Genomic DNA, 17,908 nt, shown 5'->3' with positions numbered 1-17,908 from the left:
TGAGCTCCAGACTAACGTGAAGTCTCTGTGTCCCCACTGAAAGCTTTGATGAGTCATGATTTCTGCCTTGGGAGTCAGCCAGACATCCCTTTCCCCCTGTGTCACGTTCTCCATTAGAGCACCCTCTGTTACGCTAAGCTGGGAAGCTTTTTTTCTTTTTCTTTTTCTTTTTCTTTTTTTCTTTTGTACAAAATTGACTTGTTTGGTTTAAATCTTCCCATTTCTCCTCTTGTCCCTCCTCGGATTTTACTTCCTTGGTAACGTGTTAAACAAATGCATCCTGCGAAGGTTTGCGAAAAGAGGATCTGCTCACAAAGAAGGCTGGGGGGAAGCTTGCAGCCACGTAGAGACAGGAGTGTGTGATGTTATATATCATGTGTTGCAGTTGGGAACTTGCTGAAGTTTAAGGGTCACACGCGAATGCACTCCAGTTGCCATTAGTTGTCTGTGGCAGCCAGACTAGACCCTCCAGTGCCTTTGAGAGGAGTAGGGGACAGTTCTTTCCCAGTTACTTTCCAAAAACACTTTTTCTTACTGGCTGTTGAAGTCGTCATTGTTGCTCGAAGGACTTAACAGTTCTTGAGCCTGAGCAGTTAAGTCCCAGTGCTGCTGTCACTCCCTGTCTTCCTGGTTCACCGTAGGCCAGTTGGGAGAGGGCATCTTTTCTCTGATCCCTGATTCCACCCAAGTTACTTAAGGGTAGTCGGTTTGTCAGAGACCGAATACCTGAGGTCTGTTGTTGGTTTGCTTGGAAGTGATCATCGTTCCAAATAAGAAAAGCAACCTTTTTTGAGGGGAGGGGGGCAGGTGGGATGGACTCCAGGGTTCACCTAGTAAGTGAAATTCCTATTGGGCCAAAATAGGCAGGGTGGGGGAGGTTAGATAATAGCAAACTAATGTTTGGTACCAGCCTTGCCTTTATTCATACAGCAGAAAGGGGTCTTTCCATTGTTTCAAAAGGGAGCTGAGTGTCCTCAGTCTTTTTTTTTTTTTTCTCTGAGTATTCTTCCTTGCTAGTAAATTAAATCTGAGGACAATCTTTTCACTTTGGTCCCTCGCGTATTGTAGGTAGTGATCTCTGGAGTTGGAATGTTAGTTTGTAATTCTTGCCAAATATAGATGAAGTACCTCTTGAAGAAGATAATTCAGGAAGTGGCATCCAGGCCACACTCGCTTCCCTGGAGAAGTCATTTTCTGTGTTTCTGTAATTATTCTCTGTAGAGGGTATTAGAAAGAAGGTAGAAATACAGGACTTGACTCCAACTTTTCACTTGTTTGGTTGCTTCACAGGATCCATTAAGATTGAAAATCAAATTTAAAAATAAACAAGCATGTAGGAAATCTATGCCGTAAAAAAAAAATGTGCTGCCTTACTCCGTCCTGGAGGATGAGGCGTATGACAAAATTTTTAAATGACTCTAACCTGTCGTTTGGTAAAAGATGCCCAAGTTCCAGGTTTTCCATTTACTCCAGGCAGAGTTGACGCTAAACCCATTTTTTCTTTATTGGGGTGAAATAAAATATCCATACAGAAAAGTACACGTATCTTAAGCTTGATGAAATTTCATGAGCTAAACACAACTGAGCAACTGGTGTTCAGATCAAGAAATAGAATGTTATCAACACTCCAGAAACATCTCTCACACTGCCCTCCAGTCACCGTGTTCCCTAGCCACAGCCTTGACTTCTAACAGATATATTAATTTTGCCTGTCTTTAAAAATACCTTATGTAAGTTGGATGATTCAATATGTACCCCTGGGGCTGTCTTCTTTGCTGACAAAGCAACGTTTTAGTAGGTCAGATAATTTGGATTTCCCTTTAAAGATGGTGGGAACAGGGACGCCTGGGTGGCTCAGGAGCATCTGACTTCGGCTCAGGTCATGATCTCATGATCTCTCTCTCTGCCCCTCCCCTGCTCGCTCGCATGCACGCTCTCTTTCTCTCTCTCTCAAAAAGAAAATAAAAACATTAAAAAAATTTTTAAAGATGATGAGAACAGTTGAGATTGCAAAGTTAGTTGGCCAGACATCACTTAATATGATAGAATCAAGGAAAACACTAGCAGAACAGAAGCGGTGTTTTCTGTCCCGATGAGGGCCTGATAGGGAGACCATAGACAGGAGCGAAGCATACAGCATGGAGCCAGTGCGGGGTGAGCAAGGAGAATGCGCCTTGCACCGTCCATCTCCAGATGCATTTGACAGTTCCTCTGTGAGGGCCACCCACCCCCCACATCAAAAGAAGTGCCTGGTCTCAGGGCCGAAATTACTGTGTTTGTTTCCCAGCTTTTAGCTACGAGTTTTCATTGTTTGTGAGTTAATTCCGTGAACCACGTACAATAGCGTAGTTCTAACCGTTTTACAAACAGGTACAGATATTAACAGAGGTTGGGGGAAGGCCTAAAGTGGGTATTTGGGGTGGACCTGGAGGGTACGGAGGATGTGGGTTTGGGGAAAAAGGGGGCAAAAGAAGTGAGGAGGGGAAGGACCACCCATGTGGACTCGAAAGCAATAAGTAAGAACAGAGACAAGGATCCAATTATGATCCACGTTGGGAACAGGATCAGGGGATTTGTCTGGAAGACTGGAATCATGAGGGCTGTCCATAGTTGAGAGCAGACCTGAGATGGAGGAAGCTGATGGGGCCCTTCTCGTCCGATCGGATCTCCTCAAGGCCAAGAATGGGAGCAGCCGCACATTCCTTCAGGTGCAGCCAGCCTTGCGGGACTGCAGATGGGCAGGTATGGCTACAGCACAAGGTCAGACCCCGTGCCAGGGGCCTTGATAGAGCTCAGGCTTTCTGAATATCAGTTATTCCTCAAGTTCCGAGCCAGATCTAAGAAGTTTCCTTTCTAGGCCTGCCGAATACTATACACAGAAAGCTAACCAGATGCCAGGGCTGTGTACAAGTTCTTGTTTTTCTTGTGTGTGAAGAAATGGATTAATGTTTTCCCAACCTTTTCAGCGTGACCAGTAGATTCCACTTCTTTCTGTAACTTGACTGAGTCATTCATGTTGGTTTTTTCTTTTTCTCTCTTTTCTTTCTTTCTTTGTTTCTTTTTCTTTTTCTTTTTCTTTCTCCTTCCCTTTTTTTTTTTTAAATAAATATGTTGTCATGTTGGTTAAGGGACTAGTCATTGTTGCGAATGTTCATACTTCTGCAGTGATGTCAGTGAACATAATTTAACTTGTGTAAAACTTTTGTCTACCAACACTAAAAATAGTTTTATTGGTCACTTTTAAGCAGTAACTACACTGAAGGAAAGAAATCATTCAGTGATACATGGCATGGGGGACACTTTAATATGCTTGAATATTTGGTTTAGTGAGTGATAAATTCAGTTTTACTTCTAGAATCTTCCATAAGTAGATATTTATTACTTTTTTGAAAGGATTGTGATCTTTAGCTGTGTAAATAGCTATTCACACAGACCGAGTAGTCATTTGTACTCAAAGACTGACAAAGAATGTGTTTTTCATTTGCCAAATTTTACTACCTTTGTATCTTCTTGTATAAAGGTGGAGGTTTGTTTATGTTTTTGTTTTTAAAGAAAAAACTCCAGCCAGTTACTCTTCTTTTATATTTCTGAAGAAGCCTTTGTGTCTCAAACCATGGCCATGTGGTGTTCACCCTTTGCAATTCAGGTAATTAATTCAGTGGTGACATCATAAGGAATGTGTTCATTTTTCCATTTCAAATTCCTCTTCATGGGATCTGATGGTTAACGCCTATTAAGAACCCGTTTGGAAAAACTCAGTTCTGAAGGGCAGTTATGTGTTAATTTAAACTTGTCCCCCTTTGGCATTGTGAGAATGAAGTTCTATTTCAGGGAAGGTCTTCCCTCTTCTACAATGAAGAAGAACTAAAATTGTGGGTCATTTTGATCCTAATTCTGTTAGTTGGTCGATCTGTTTGATGTTGATCGAATGATATTTACTGAGTCAAATACACAGTGAAAGATAGCAGTGGTAGGACAGCCTTTTATTATTTAATCCTAATGTTTTACAAAGCCAAAAATGTCAAATTTATAGATCTACTTTATATATATATATACTTTATATTAATTAATTAAAATAAACAAGGAATACTTATTTAATGCAGCTATATTTTGATATTTGTTTTACTTTGGCTATTCAGCTCTATCTATACCTGTAGGTTTTTCTCTTTGTAGATGCCTGGGCAGGCAGATAGTCTAAATGCTTTTATAACAGTGGCTTTTATGCCTTTTTGACTGTAACGCACAATAAGCTACATTTTTCTCATCTTACCCAGAATACACTATATGCGTTAAGATCTACAGACACGTATACCCACAAGTAAACTGAAGTAAAACAGTACTTAACCGTTAATACGTCTGATGTACTCTGATAGTTTCTCTTTTATTCTAGTCAGTTCTGTTTCATTACAAAACACTTTCAGTATTGAATAATTGATTGCAGGGCCTGCTATCAGTCTGCCACCAGTTTGAAAAACGCTGCTTTAGAAACTTTAGTGCTTTGTTAAACTTACGGCCACGGCATGGTTACCTTCCTGAACATACCTATGTTTGTCTTAAAAAATCCTTTTGCTCCCAAGTTCATTCTCATTTTGTGTGATTTCTTACAGTCCTAGTTATTCCCTTCTCCCTTGCCATTTGTGGTAGGGCCACAGATTTCTAGAACTTTCCCTATTCCTCAATGAGTTCATGATTGAGGCAAGGTAAATGAAACATTTGTAGGTAATGACTACTAAAAGTAGTGACATTTAGTGAGCTAAGGGTGTATGAGAGTTATATAGATGGATTGAAGTATGGAGCGGGAATTCTAAGAGAGGTTACTGAACTTTTAATGTTGCCTTCCAGTAGTGTTTTCCTGAAGGTGCTCAATTTCTTTCAGTAACCTGTAATTATTCGTTTTATGTGGAAGGTTCTCAATTCTGCTTTGATTTTTAGGTTAGGATTGACTAACTTAGAGAATAAATTTCTAAATTGGACTTGATCATTTCTTTTTCTCCTACGTCCATCCTCCTTCCCCCTTTCTCTTACCTTTGTCTGTATTTACTACCTGCATTTTGAATATCCTAGCCGTTAATTTAAGTTTAAAAGGGTACTGCCAGATATTTTACACCATACTTAGGGAAGATGATGTTCATTGAGGAAATTTTTACAACATAGAAAAATAGAAAAATTAGAATATGTGTATTTCTAGATAGGTAAGGGTTGAAATGAATCCAAAGGTAAGACAGTCGGGGGTCCTATTAGATGAGATCCATAATGTTCATTATATTGTCTTTTCTGAGTGGTCTTGAATGACAGAAAGGTCTTGAATCTCTGGAGGGAACAGTAGTTTATCTTCATATTTTTTAATTGCTAGAACTCAGTGCTTCACTGCTTTGATTTTTTTAAGATTGTATCTTATTGGTGATTATGTTGCTTGAGTAATATCTGTACATCCTAGTGTTCAGAATAAATATGTTAATATTCTTAGCATTACCAACATCAGACCTTGGCATTGCCTGCACGACTGTGTGGTCTATATGTGGTGGTTACGAGGTGTAACCTCCCTAAGTTTGTGTTCCACGTGTCACTGATGTGGAAACACCCCCCTCTGTTCCTGTGTAACTTCTGTTGTGAAGTCTGTGAATCTGTCGGTCTCACTGAATAAAGTTACAAAACCACAGAAATGGTCAACCCTCCCTTGTTGTGGGTTACTTTATCATAATTCAGTACCCTCCCTTCCAATTTAGAGAAACGATATTGTACACATCCAAGGCATTTCCTCTATAATATCCTCCAGGTTCACGGGCACATGTTTGCACTCTCCTCTCGTTAAAATTGGAGACAAGAATAATTTTGATTTATTGGTTTCATCTAATATAGCTGTGTTTGTATTGTTGCCAATAAAATGACTTACACGATTGGTTTTTGTTTATACAGTCTTTTCTGAGGAGTCAGTCACCTGTGTTAGGACAAGGTACATTCTGCTTATTAAAATGAACTCCTGGGATCTAAGAACATTCAGCTCTATCTGTCCTTGATTGAATTGCAAAATGTGCTTCACACCGCAGCCGTGCATGAGAATAACTTATATTATCTGTCAATAGGCTTTTCATTTCTATATTCTTCAGGCTACAAACGCTGTAACCGGAGAAGCGGAGAAGCGCAGGGGAATAGCTCGGGTCTATTAACGATCAAGGCAGAGACGTTGAAAAAGCAGTTAATGAAATTATACAATCATTAACCTGAAGGGAAAAGAATAAAAAGAATCAATAAAACCCCTATTTTAGATGGCTTAGATGTATATAAAGAAACCAATTCAGGAGCAGTTTGTTTGCTGACAGTATTTTGTGCCTCATTATCAGGTTTTCTGTGCGGGGTAAGAATAACGCTTGTGGCATAAGGAATGGAAAATGTAACAAAGGCTAAATGTAGCCTAAGGAAATGAAATGATGTATGAAAATTAATAATTAACTGGCTCATCAGATGAATTATGACTCTAGATGAGTTTATTAATGATATTTACTAAGAAAGGGCTCTTGGCTGTAAATAGGCATTATGGAACTCGTGTTTTTGGAATGCTCTTGAATGGATGAGTTACCATTGCTTTTCATTTGTTGAATCTTTTAATCTGTGAGCCGCAGTGCCTAGAGTCTTGGGTAGAAGGTAGAGTCATGATTTTGTATTTTGATCGAAGTCATAGCTTTTCCAGAAAACTAGTGAAATCATTAAATGGTTTTGTGGCTGAGTTTCCTTAGCAGTTAAGTAGTTTCCTTTTATTTTTTTTTTTTAATTTTTTTTTCAACGTTTTTTATTTATTTTTGGGACAGAGAGAGACAGAGCATGAACGGGGGAGGGGCAGAGAGAGAGGGAGACACAGAATCGGAAACAGGCTCCAGCCTCCGAGCCATCAGCCCAGAGCCTGACGCGGGGCTCGAACTCACAGACCGCGAGATCGTGACCTGGCTGAAGTTGGATGCTTAACCGACTGCGCCACCCAGGCGCCCCAGTAGTTTCCTTTTAGACCTGACTTAAAGGAGGATGTTTTAGGAGTTTGAAAGTGGTCAAAGGAAGAATATATTAACTCATGTTGACTCATTTGACAAAATGAACATTTTTATTGTTTGAACCGATGGAGTATTAAAAACCCTAAATGTATCAATATGTCAGATTCAGAATACCATAAATTTGTACTTTTGGATGTTCCTTGCTTTTCCTTTCTCTTCTTTTTTTTTTTTTTTTTTTTTTTTTTTTCTGTTGATACCTTGGGGAAAGGTACTGGATAGAGGATGAAAGAAAAAGTAATTCTGGGAAACTTGAGTAAGTTTTTAAATAGAAGGATGCTCTACCAGTGGAATCCTGCCACTTAGATTTTGATACTGATGAGTTATGATTTCACTTTTCGTCAAAGCGTAGGCAAACTTAATCCGGATACCATTTTTCGAGGTTGCCTTTTAAGTGTTGTCTTTCAGCACACTGCTGGTGTGCGAGCCTCCTACGAGCTCTTGCTTTGATGGAGTGGATGGAGATTATTATTTTTGCTTCCATGTTTACCCTGTCCCCTCGGTTTAAACGTCATAGGTATAAAATCTACATATTTATCCTTGATCTCTATAAGTGGGTATTTTCTTTTAAAGTTTATTTATTTTGAGAGAGACAGAGAGAGAGCGCAAGCAGGACAGGGGCAGAGAGGGGGACAGAAGATCCGAAGTGGGCTCTGGGCTCTGTGCTGACAGCAGAGAGCCAGATGTGGGGCTTGAACTCATGAACCATGAGATCATGGCCTGAGCCCAAGTTGGATGCTTAACCAACTGAGTCACCCAAGCGCCCCATCAGTAGGTATGTTGGATCATCTTCCTTATCTTAATTATTTTGAAGATCAGAATTTCAAGAGACCTCAGTGATTATGACCAACTTCCTTATTTTATGGATGAAAGCTCTGAGTCCGAAGAAGTTATAAATGATGTGCCACAGGTAGAACTCTGGTGTCCTGCCTTCTAATTGAGTGCTTTTTTTTTTTTCCCCACTCTGACTCAATGAGGAAGCGTCTTTCTTAAAAGTTAGCAGTTCATTCCTTTTTTGTTACCAAGTGGACCTAGGATTATAAATGAACATATGGCCTAGCTAAAAAGTATATAAAGTTTTATGGTATCGGTAGATAAAATTGATTTTTATTTTTTTTTTATTTTATTTTTTTTTTTTAAATTTTTTTTTTTCAACGTTTTTTATTTTTATTTTTGGGACAGAGAGAGACAGAGCATGAACGGGGGAGGGGCAGAGAGAGAGGGAGGCACAGAAGCGGAAACAGGCTCCAGGCTCTGAGCCATCAGCCCAGAGCCTGACGCGGGGCTCGAACTCACGGACCGCGAGATCGTGACCTGGCTGAAGTCGGACGCTTAACCGACTGCGCCACCCAGGCGCCCCTAAAATTGATTTTTAAATTCTGGTCTCTAATGCTTGAAAAATCTGTTGGCATAATTAATGTGAAAACTGGATTATTAAGCATATTTTCACATACAGTTTGTTTTTCACTTGAGGCTGGTTTTCTCAGCTCATAAGCCACTGCCCCACTGGCGTTTCTTTATGGTATCAACCACTTTACTTTCTGGCTGTTGCTTTTCTGGTAATAAAATTTAAGTGCATTTTTTGTTATTGTTGTTACTTCCAACCTAAAGTGATTTAAACCAGGGGCACAGTTTATAAATAAAATAAAATGAAAGTCCAGGTTGACAGGCAAGTATGAGTGTCTGATACTTAATTAACTTCTTAATGCTTTCTTTTTCCTGCATACTGACCTTTTTGATGATCTGACCCAATACTAAGCACCTACTTATGTGTTTTTATTCAGATATTTGATGAGAATTCCTGCTTGCGTGTGATATTGCTGCCAAAGAAATGACTCCTTTATTTTTAAAAACCTGGAAATGGGCATAGTCTGCAAATCTTCAGACACTGGTCACATGGACTCATAGTGACTCATAATGCCAGTCATGTTGGATGATTCCGTATTTTCAACAAATTGCCAATACAACATATGTATACTTTGATTTATTTATTTAGGTTGGTACTGAATGAGGGCTCTCTTCTGCAGGGTTCAGAGTACTCAGAAAACAGTACTTTTTTAAATATATTTTTTAATGTTTTTTATTTATTTTTGAGACAGAGACAGAGCATGAGCAGGGGAGGGGCAGAGAGTAGAGGGAGACACAGAATCCGAAGCAGGCTCTGGGCTCTGAGATATCAACACAGAGCCCGACGTGGGGCTCGAACCCACGGACCGTGAGATCGTGACCTGAGCCGAAGTCGGACGCTTAACCGACCGAGCCACCCAGGCGCCCCCGCTATTTTATGAATTAGTGGAGAATAGATGGCCAATATCCTCTGGCAAAGCACAGAGACATCAAATGACTCTTGCTCATAATCAACCCAGGAATCAATAGACCGGAAGATAATACACTGGAGTTCTTTTTAAATGGACACAGCAGAAAACGCATTAGAAGTTTTCCAACGTGAAAAACCAACATCTTACAACCAGTTTGATACCGGGGTTCATTTCTTATTGTTCCATAAAACAACTTAAATGATAAGGTTTGGGTAAGCTGGATTTACTTGTCCATTCTTGGGGACTGTAATGGAGGGAAGGGCGGGAGTTAGATATCAGAGGATTTCTCAAGAATGCTTGGCTTGGTAGTATGAAATGTGACAGAATTCTTTTTTTCTAATGTTTATTTATTTTTGAGAGAGAGAGAGAGAGAGAGAGAGGATCGCAAGCAGGCTCCACACTGTCAGCACAGAGCCTGATGTGGGGCTTGATCTCTTGAACTGTGAGATCATGACCTGAGCTGAAATGGAAGAGTTGGATGCTTAACAACTGAGCCACCTGGGTGCCTTAGACTAATAGAATTCTTTTTTTTTTTTCAATACTTATTTTTTGAGAGAGAGAAATGCACATGTGCGAGGGGCAGAGAGAGGGGGGACAGAAGACGGGAAGCGGGCTCTGAGCTGTCAGCACAGAGCCCAATGTATGGCTCGAACCCACCAACCATAAGATCATGACCTGAGCTGAAGTCGGACACTTAACCGACTGAGCCACCCTGGCATCCCTGGAATTCTTCATAAGGTAGAAAATTGGTAAGGATGAGGAAAACTTTCCAAATGTTGTATTTTTAATAATTCTTGAAGTTTTTCAACATATGGGAACACATAATTCTGAGGGCACAGAGAGTGCTTGCCTTGAAGATCAAGTATTTTTGATTTTCTAAAAGGATCAAAGAAAAAAAAAACTCTTTGTAGAGTTTTCTCTATGTGATGTTCTGCCCTAGATGGCCAGTGGAGCCACTCATTTAGGGTTGGGTTGGAAATACTTGTCTAAGACGCTGAGTGGATCGTATAGAAAAAGCAGGAATCATCCAGTTGGGAATATCTGACCACTGCTGCTTTGCACTCAGTCCTGTTTCCTGCATTTGTTCACCTTCGGCTCCTTTTCTTGACTTATCCTGTCTGTGGAAAAGAATGCACATGATTACTGTGTCTGTCACTCATTTGGAGCAGTGACACTCAATCACCTCGTTGAGTCTGTGCACACTTCGGAGAGCTGTTACGGATCAAGGCAGGGAATGGCCTTTTCTAAAGATGTGTAAGCCGAGAGTACTGACCTTACGATGCGCAGATGCGTAATGACGTCCTGTGGTCTTACCAGTCCTTGGTTCTCTCTTTGCTGCTTGAGGAAAGGGGTGGCGAGTGGCTGATTTACTGTATGTGGAGTATGGTGGACCTACCGTTAGAAGGGCTCTTCTTTTGTTATGCTTTCCATAAAGTGTCTTGCACAGACTTTTTCCTTTTCTAGGGCCTTCATAGAAGGTGAGGGTATGGTGAGGTCGATTCTTTTGCCATCCCCGTAACTCAGAATCATCATGTTGCTGTGTTTGGATATATGGGCGTAGGACATCTTTGCGAGAATCCCAGGCCCGTATTTTTATCTTTTGCAAATCCAGGGACTGTGAAAACTTTGCTCTTACAGTAAAAATCAGAGGTGGTTTGACATCCTTTTCAGAGGCCATATCTTTGGTTTGTTTCCTGGAAACGTTGAAGCATTGGTCTCATAGCTCATGAGGTGATGCTCTGGGTTTCCTAAGACGCACTGTAGCAGAAGTGAACTAGGATGGACAGATCCTCTGGGGAGCAAAATAAGTTTCATCCTGTAAGCTGGCACCAGTTGATCGGTTGTAGTTGCCAAGAGCCCTGTATTGAGAAGGGCTCAGTGGTAAACACAACAACGCAGTGATCCATAACCCACGTCTACCGTGAATGCAGGAAGGGAGAGTGCCTGCCAATGAACCATGCATTGGATGACCCTGCCTTGCATAAAAGGCTGTTTTGCTAAGAGTGCTTCTTTTCCGCCTTATGTGAATGCTACACAGGTTGAAAATTCACTGTGACTTATTTTCATTTTTACCTTTAAAAATGCCTGCATTTATTTTTTTAAACAGGCTAATAACCCACACCATGGATAACTTATTGGACTTTGCCTGAAAGGACTCATTAGTTCCATTGGATACTTGACCATCCTGGCCACGGGTTTTTCCAGAATGAATGGAAGGTCATGCAGCATGAGTCTCCACCGGACATCAGGAAGCCCGCAGGGGCCTGGGATGGTCAGTGGCCAACACATTCCTCCCATCCGAGCCCACTCTGGGACTCCTGGCCCCTCGTCCTGTGGCAGCACGTTGAGCTCTGCCATCGGAAGCCTTGCTAACAGCCTGCATCTCAAGATGCCCTCGGGAGGAGGGCTGGCTCCTCAGAGCAGCATGGCCGAGAGCCCCCTCCGTCTGCCCGCCTTGAGCCCCCGGAGACAAGTGCTCACCAATGGGAAGCCACGATTCCAGGTCACCCAGGCTGGAGGCATGTCAGGGCCACACACTTTAAAGCCAAAGCATCAGGAGTTTGGAAGTCCTTTTCCTCCAAATCCTGGGAAAGGTAGGATTGTCTTTCTGGGATCTTTTACAAGTGGAAACTAGTTTTTTCTCCCCCGCCCCCCCGGTTCCTCCTCTGCCAGCAGATCATATGGAAAAATACGTGATTGAGTGTCAGGGTCAGAGCTGATGGTCTCACAGTAGGTAGCTTACTTGGCCAGGGGGTGGGTGTGGATGTGCGTGTGACGGTGCGGAGGCCACAGTGGCAAACGTGACACCCTGTGGGACCGTGAAGCAGAGTGGAAGGCGAGGCAGATCAGAAACATGGATGAGGGTGGGTGGGCAGTGGAAGGTGTAAGGGTGACTTGAGAGAGATCCTGCCCTCTGGACACACAAAGGGGCTGGATGCCGAAGGCCGTGGAAGGTGGCGGGGGGCGGCCAGAAGGGTCATTGTGCTAGTCGGGTGCCAGAAGACAGGTTTGGAAAGAAAAGGATAAAAGAGGAGAGATTTTAATAGCCAATAAAGTGAAGAATTAGTACATAGCAATGATAAAAAATTATTCCTAGAGCAGAACCCGTAAGTTTTGTAACAAAGCTGGTGACAAGAGTGGAGAAAGCTAGAAGAGAAAGTGAAGGGGTATGTGTTGGGGCTTGTAGAGAACTGGAAAACTTGGTTAATTGAAATGCAGAGAGAATGTGCTTTTAATTCAGCAGTATTTGGTTAATGTGCATTTGATATGAAAGAATAATTGTTGGAGAATAGCAGATTATTTGAATGAAACACTCTAGAAACCGGTGTTGACTTAATGAGTTATATTGCAAATGAGATGTGTATTTGGGCTAGAAAGAGAAAGACCGTGTATCTCCTGTGAACTACAGCTTTGTTATGTAAAATAGCACAATTATCTGTTCCTTTAGGTATTTTTAGCATTTGGTTTTAAATGTTTATATTTAAAGTGTTTGCACTATGAAACGGAATTGCTAGCAGCCCAAGTGGCCATTCACCCACTTAACTGATAGCTCACCCAGTTAGGGTGAATAATTATTTGTATCAGGCAAATAACCAAAAAGTTGTTTTGGTGTCTCCGTACTCCTCCCCATGGTATAAATGGGTCGATTAAGGAAAAGCCTGAAACACGTATGTCGCTTTTTTCCTATTTATTTATTTTTTTATTGGTTTAGGGTTGGTTTGAGGTTGTTTTGTTTCTTACACCTGCTGATGTTTAGTATGAGTATAGGAAACACTTCTCCTGGGTCTGCATCCAAACCCCATTGTTGTCAGGGTGCTGTGTCCCTGGTGTGACAAGCTATGTTCCTTGATGTGAAGCTCACGTGCTTGGGTTTTCAGGGGCCGAGACCTAGTAAAATCTTTCAGCCCCTGCTGGTCTAGTATGCCGTAGCTTGCTTTCGTCTATACTTGTGTTGAAAGCCTGACTGGCGACGATCGTCGAAGTCTTCCAAGATGTCGAAGACTTCCAATATGCGATCTCAGTTATTCCTCACGGCGGCCCTGAGTCGGACGCTACTGTTAATTGACTGATACAGGAACTAAGGTCTAGGAAGTAGAAGTGACTTCAGCATTGCCAGCTGGTCAGGAGTTTGGGGATGTTACTTTGATAGTGAGCAGAAGTGGTTATAAGTGTACTCATGGTTTAGGAAAAATGCTTCAAGTAATCCAGGGACAGTGAACTCTCAGGGTTAATACATCCTGGAACTCAGGTAAAATGTAAGCATTAGTTTACCTGCCTCCCTCCCCCACCCCCCCCCCCCCCCGCCCCCAAGTCTCCTCTTTTTAACTTTCTGGCTCCTTGCATAGCTTCTGAGCTCGTGGCATCTGTTTTGGATGTGCATGGATGGGGTGTGCATGAGCATGGGCCAGGGCTTGAGGACGGCCGTGTTACCATCCTTTACGGCCTCGGTAGCTTGGATGCCACTCCAGATGGTGCCAGCGGTGGCTGAATGTGTCTCTTTCAGATCTCAGTTGACAGTTCCTAAGCTAAGCCACTAACTGGTTGAAGATGGTGTCCTGGGCCGTTTGAAGTCCATCCAGTCGTTCACTCAACAGAGAATTATTGAGCATGTACTGTAGGTGAGCCACTGTCCTAGGGTTACAGCAGCCAGTGGGACACAGTCCGGCCCTCAAGGAGTTAGGAGAATTCAGACAAATGAATGGGCAGTTAAAGCACAATTCGGGCTCTGGTAGCGACACACTGAGGGCACTAGGGCCACATTCGGAGGGTTCCCAGCCTGTGCTCGATGAGTGGATCTGGGAGGAGAGTAGGATATCTGGGCGGAACCTGAAGGATAAGTAGCTAGCCTTGCAGTCATGCAGATTGTATGTCGTGGGTGTGTGTGCACGCGTGTGTGCGTCTGTGCACATGTGTACGTATGTGTGCGAGGGATGCCGTCCGGAACCTATTCTGGTTAGAGAGACAAACACCCTCAAAACCCGGAGAGAGAGATCATGGTGCATTTCATTAACTTCTGCCTGATTCTACCCTGGGGAGTGTACAGAATGTGGTAGGAGACGAGACTGGGACAGGAATAAGCAGAGGCCAGATAAAGGTTATGAATGGTGTGCTGAGGAGTTCAGATCTACCCTGACCCTCTGCGAGTTGAGGAAGGGTTTTAGCCCTGGGGATGATGTGATGGAATGGTGTGATAAACTTGAGGTCGACATCTCTCCCGGGATTTGTCATCGCTTTCTTATGCGTTATTGACATTGTCATGACCCAGAGAGAGGGGTACCAAAGAGCCTGTGACTCTGTGGGTATATTAGTTAGGGGGTTCTCTAGCAAAATAGATCCTATAGGAAATCTATCTCTGCCTCTGTCTGTACCTGTACCTGTATCTGAATAGAGTGTGGAGGCTGACCGTTGCCAAGAAATGGAAGACGAGTCAGCAAGCTGAAGACCCGGGAAAGCTGATGGCTGGCGTAGCCCCTTTCTGAAGGCCAGCAGGTGTGAAACACACCCACGAAGAACCAACGTTTCAGTTTGAGTCCAAAGGCAGGAAAAGATGCTGATGTCCCGGTGTGAAGGCAGTCATTCAGGGAAGAGTTCTCTCTTGCCTGGTGGAAAGTCAGCCTTTTATTCCCTTCAGACCTTCAACTGATTGGGGAGGTCTATCTGCATTAGGAAGAACAATCTCTTTTACTCAGTCCATTGATTTAAATGTCCATCCGAAAACACTCACAGGAGCACCCATAATGATATCTGACCAAATATCCGGGCCGCTCATGACCCGCTGAAGTTGACGTAAAACTGTCACAGTGGTGTACCGTTACTTTGGGGCCAAGTGCCGTTTACAGGGTGGCGAAGAAAACACACTTTCTAGGCCTTGAGAGTGACTTTACCATCTCTCAGGAATCCAGCAGAACTTTGTACAGAAAATACGTTCTCTAAGGATTGCCGCACAAACACATATCTGACTCCAAGCCGTACCTAGTGGGAGCCTTGTAAGAAATATAAACTTAATTGTAGTGTCTATGTTACTTAAGGAGTAAGTTCCACTCAACTGAAGACTCACGTAACGGTGGCTTTCCCATCACAGAGCATGGTTCTCAGGTCGTGTGCCAAGGGCACTGGAGTACCCAGCAAACTCGGGGCACCGTGGGGTATGTTTACTCTTGAAGGAAACAGAGAATATGTGGCGTCCTTTGGACACCAGGCAAACTGCTAGCTTGAGGAGGTTCAGACTTTGAACATGAGATTGCCCGTGCTGCTTCTAGTGGTGTCCTATCTTTGCAAAGCTACCCTTTCAGGAGTTGTGATGACAGAGCCGGCGCTTGGTGGGCCAAAAGGTGGGAGCAGCCCAAGTGGAGGCGAATGAATGGATAAACAGTACGTTATGTCTCATGCGCACAACGGAATATTCTTCAGCCTCAAAGAGGAAGGAAATTCTGACACCCAGTACAACATGGACGAACCTTGAAGACACGATGCTGAGTGAATCATGCCAGGCACAAAAAGATAGATGCTATATAGTCATTCTTGTACGAGGTTCCTAGGAGAGTGAAATCACAGAGACAGAAAGTAGGCTGGTGGTTGCTGTGGACTGGAGGGAGGGGCGATGGGGAGTTCTGGAGATGCACGCTGATGCTTGCACAGCAGTGTGAATGCACTAAATACACCCTTAAAAAATGGTTAAGGGGCTCCTGGGGGGCCCAGTTAAGTGTCCGACTTCAGCTCAGGTCATGATCCCACAGTTCATCGGTTCGAGCTCCGCGTCGGGCTCTGTGCTGACCGTGTGGAGCCTGCTTGGTATCCTCCCTCCCCTGCTACTCCACCTCTCTCTCTTTGTCTCTCTGCTCCTCCCCCACGTGTGCTCTCTCTCAAATAAATAAATAAATAAATAAATAAATAAACACAACTGTTTCACGTGGGGGGGGGCATCTGGTTGGCTCAGTCAGTGGTGAGTGACTCTTGATCTTGAGGTTGTGAGTTTGAGCCCCACGTTGGGGGGGAAAGATTACTTAAATAAATAAACTTTAAAACAAAACAAAAATGGTTAAGGTGGTCAATTTTATGTTAGGTATATTTTATCATAATAAAAACAAGCAAGTACTAAGTGAAAATCCGTGTGGATTGAGGAGGAGCTGAAGGTGATGGTATTCGAGCCAATTCTGAGAGCTGTGGTATTCAGAGGGCATCAGCAGAGTGCACATCCCATCAGTAGCAGTGTCCGTTTAAGAATGAAATAAAGATACTTTTATTTTTTAACAATTTTATTAGTATTTATTTATTTTTGAGAGAGAGAGAAGGAGAGAGAGAGCGAGCGAGCGCACGAGCAGGGGAGGAGCAGAGAGAGAGGGAGACACAGAATCCGAGCTGTCAGCACAGATGCCCACGCGGGGCTCGAACCCACAAACCGTGAGATCATGGCCTGAGCCAAAGTCGGACACTTAACCGACTGAGCCACCCCGGCGCCCCAAGGTACTTTTATTCTTAATAGTATGCATATTATTTTTTTCAAACAGCTAATAAGTTGTTAGTACATAAATACTATTAAGTTGTTGACACTTAACATCTTAATAAAGGGTAGTGTTCAGTGTTCCTTTTGGCCTGGAGGCACCGTGAGAAAATTACTGAGACACTGAGAGTGCCACGAACCAAGAACGTTGTGGGAGCCTCTGTCACAGGAGTTAATTTTTCTCGCACAAAGAGCAGCCGGGCAGGTGGTACTCCTCATGGTTAGAAGCTCAGGGATGTCGGGCCCACAACCGTGGGGCTTCCCCCCAACTTTCCCTGCTCTTGCCCTGGAGTCTGTCTTCCGAGAAGGGTGTAGGGGGTTGCGGGTGGGGTTGGGGGGGAAGGAGGACAAAAGGCAAAAGGAGGAACGGACAAGTCCTCCCAAATCACACCCACAGGAGCCCCGCCCAACTATTCCTACTTAGTCCTAGGTAACTCCCTTCATAAATAAGACTCCTTCTCTTCTCCTGAATTTATCTTTCTAAAAAAAGTTAGATTTTATCTTATTTTGTATTATGTTCTATTACCTTGCCTTTCGCTTTCAGCATTTGCTACCTTTCTCTTTCTCTTCCTCAAGCAGGTTGAACCACTTGGAAATAAGCTGCAGGCATTCTGACACTTCACCCCCAAATTCCTTAGCAGGTGTCTTTCATGTTTACAGCCAGAATACGTTACTCATGACCAAGGAATTTACCTTTGATCCAGTAGCATCGCTTGTATATAGTTACATCTTAAAATAGAATACATGTTTAAGCTCATATTCAGAGCAATTTTTATAACGTTATTTTATGTTTTATTTTACGTGTCATACTGTTTTTCCCCCCACTTGTAACCTATGTGTCCTCTGTTAGCCGTTCTTTTCCTTTGGTCCCACATCCAGTCAGGAATCCTGCGTTGCATTTGGTTGTCATGTCTCTTTAGTCTCCTTTTTTCTAGAATGGCCCTCTGCCCCTGTCTTGCCTTTGTGTTTCATGGCAGACCATGTCGATATTTTCAAGTTCAGGTCACTTGTTTTGTCTCCCAGTTTGGCTGTGTAATCATCTCTTTGTG

General features: G+C 42.9%; 1 protein-coding gene across 6 annotated transcripts in view; it reads left to right on the top strand.

The window, feature by feature from the left end:
• The window catches only part of GLIS3 (GLIS family zinc finger 3), a 502,487-nt gene that overhangs the window by 60,015 nt on the left and 424,564 nt on the right, over positions 1–17,908 (top strand). For 5 of the 6 annotated variants that reach the window (XM_058695817.1, XM_058695818.1, XM_058695814.1 and 2 more), the window contains exon 2: positions 11,466–11,952. The exons of the other annotated variant lie outside the window; for it this stretch is intronic. In XM_058695817.1, coding sequence (XP_058551800.1) covers positions 11,565–11,952 — 388 coding nt within the window. In that variant the 5' untranslated portion in view covers positions 11,466–11,564. The remainder of the gene's footprint in view (positions 1–11,465; positions 11,953–17,908) is intronic. 6 annotated transcript variants of the gene reach the window in all.

Source organism: Neofelis nebulosa, chromosome 12 (assembly GCF_028018385.1).
Source record: "Neofelis nebulosa isolate mNeoNeb1 chromosome 12, mNeoNeb1.pri, whole genome shotgun sequence".
Lineage (NCBI taxonomy): Eukaryota > Metazoa > Chordata > Mammalia > Carnivora > Felidae > Neofelis > Neofelis nebulosa.
Note: the sequence above shows the minus strand (reverse complement) of the source record. Positions and strands in the feature narration are given on the sequence as shown.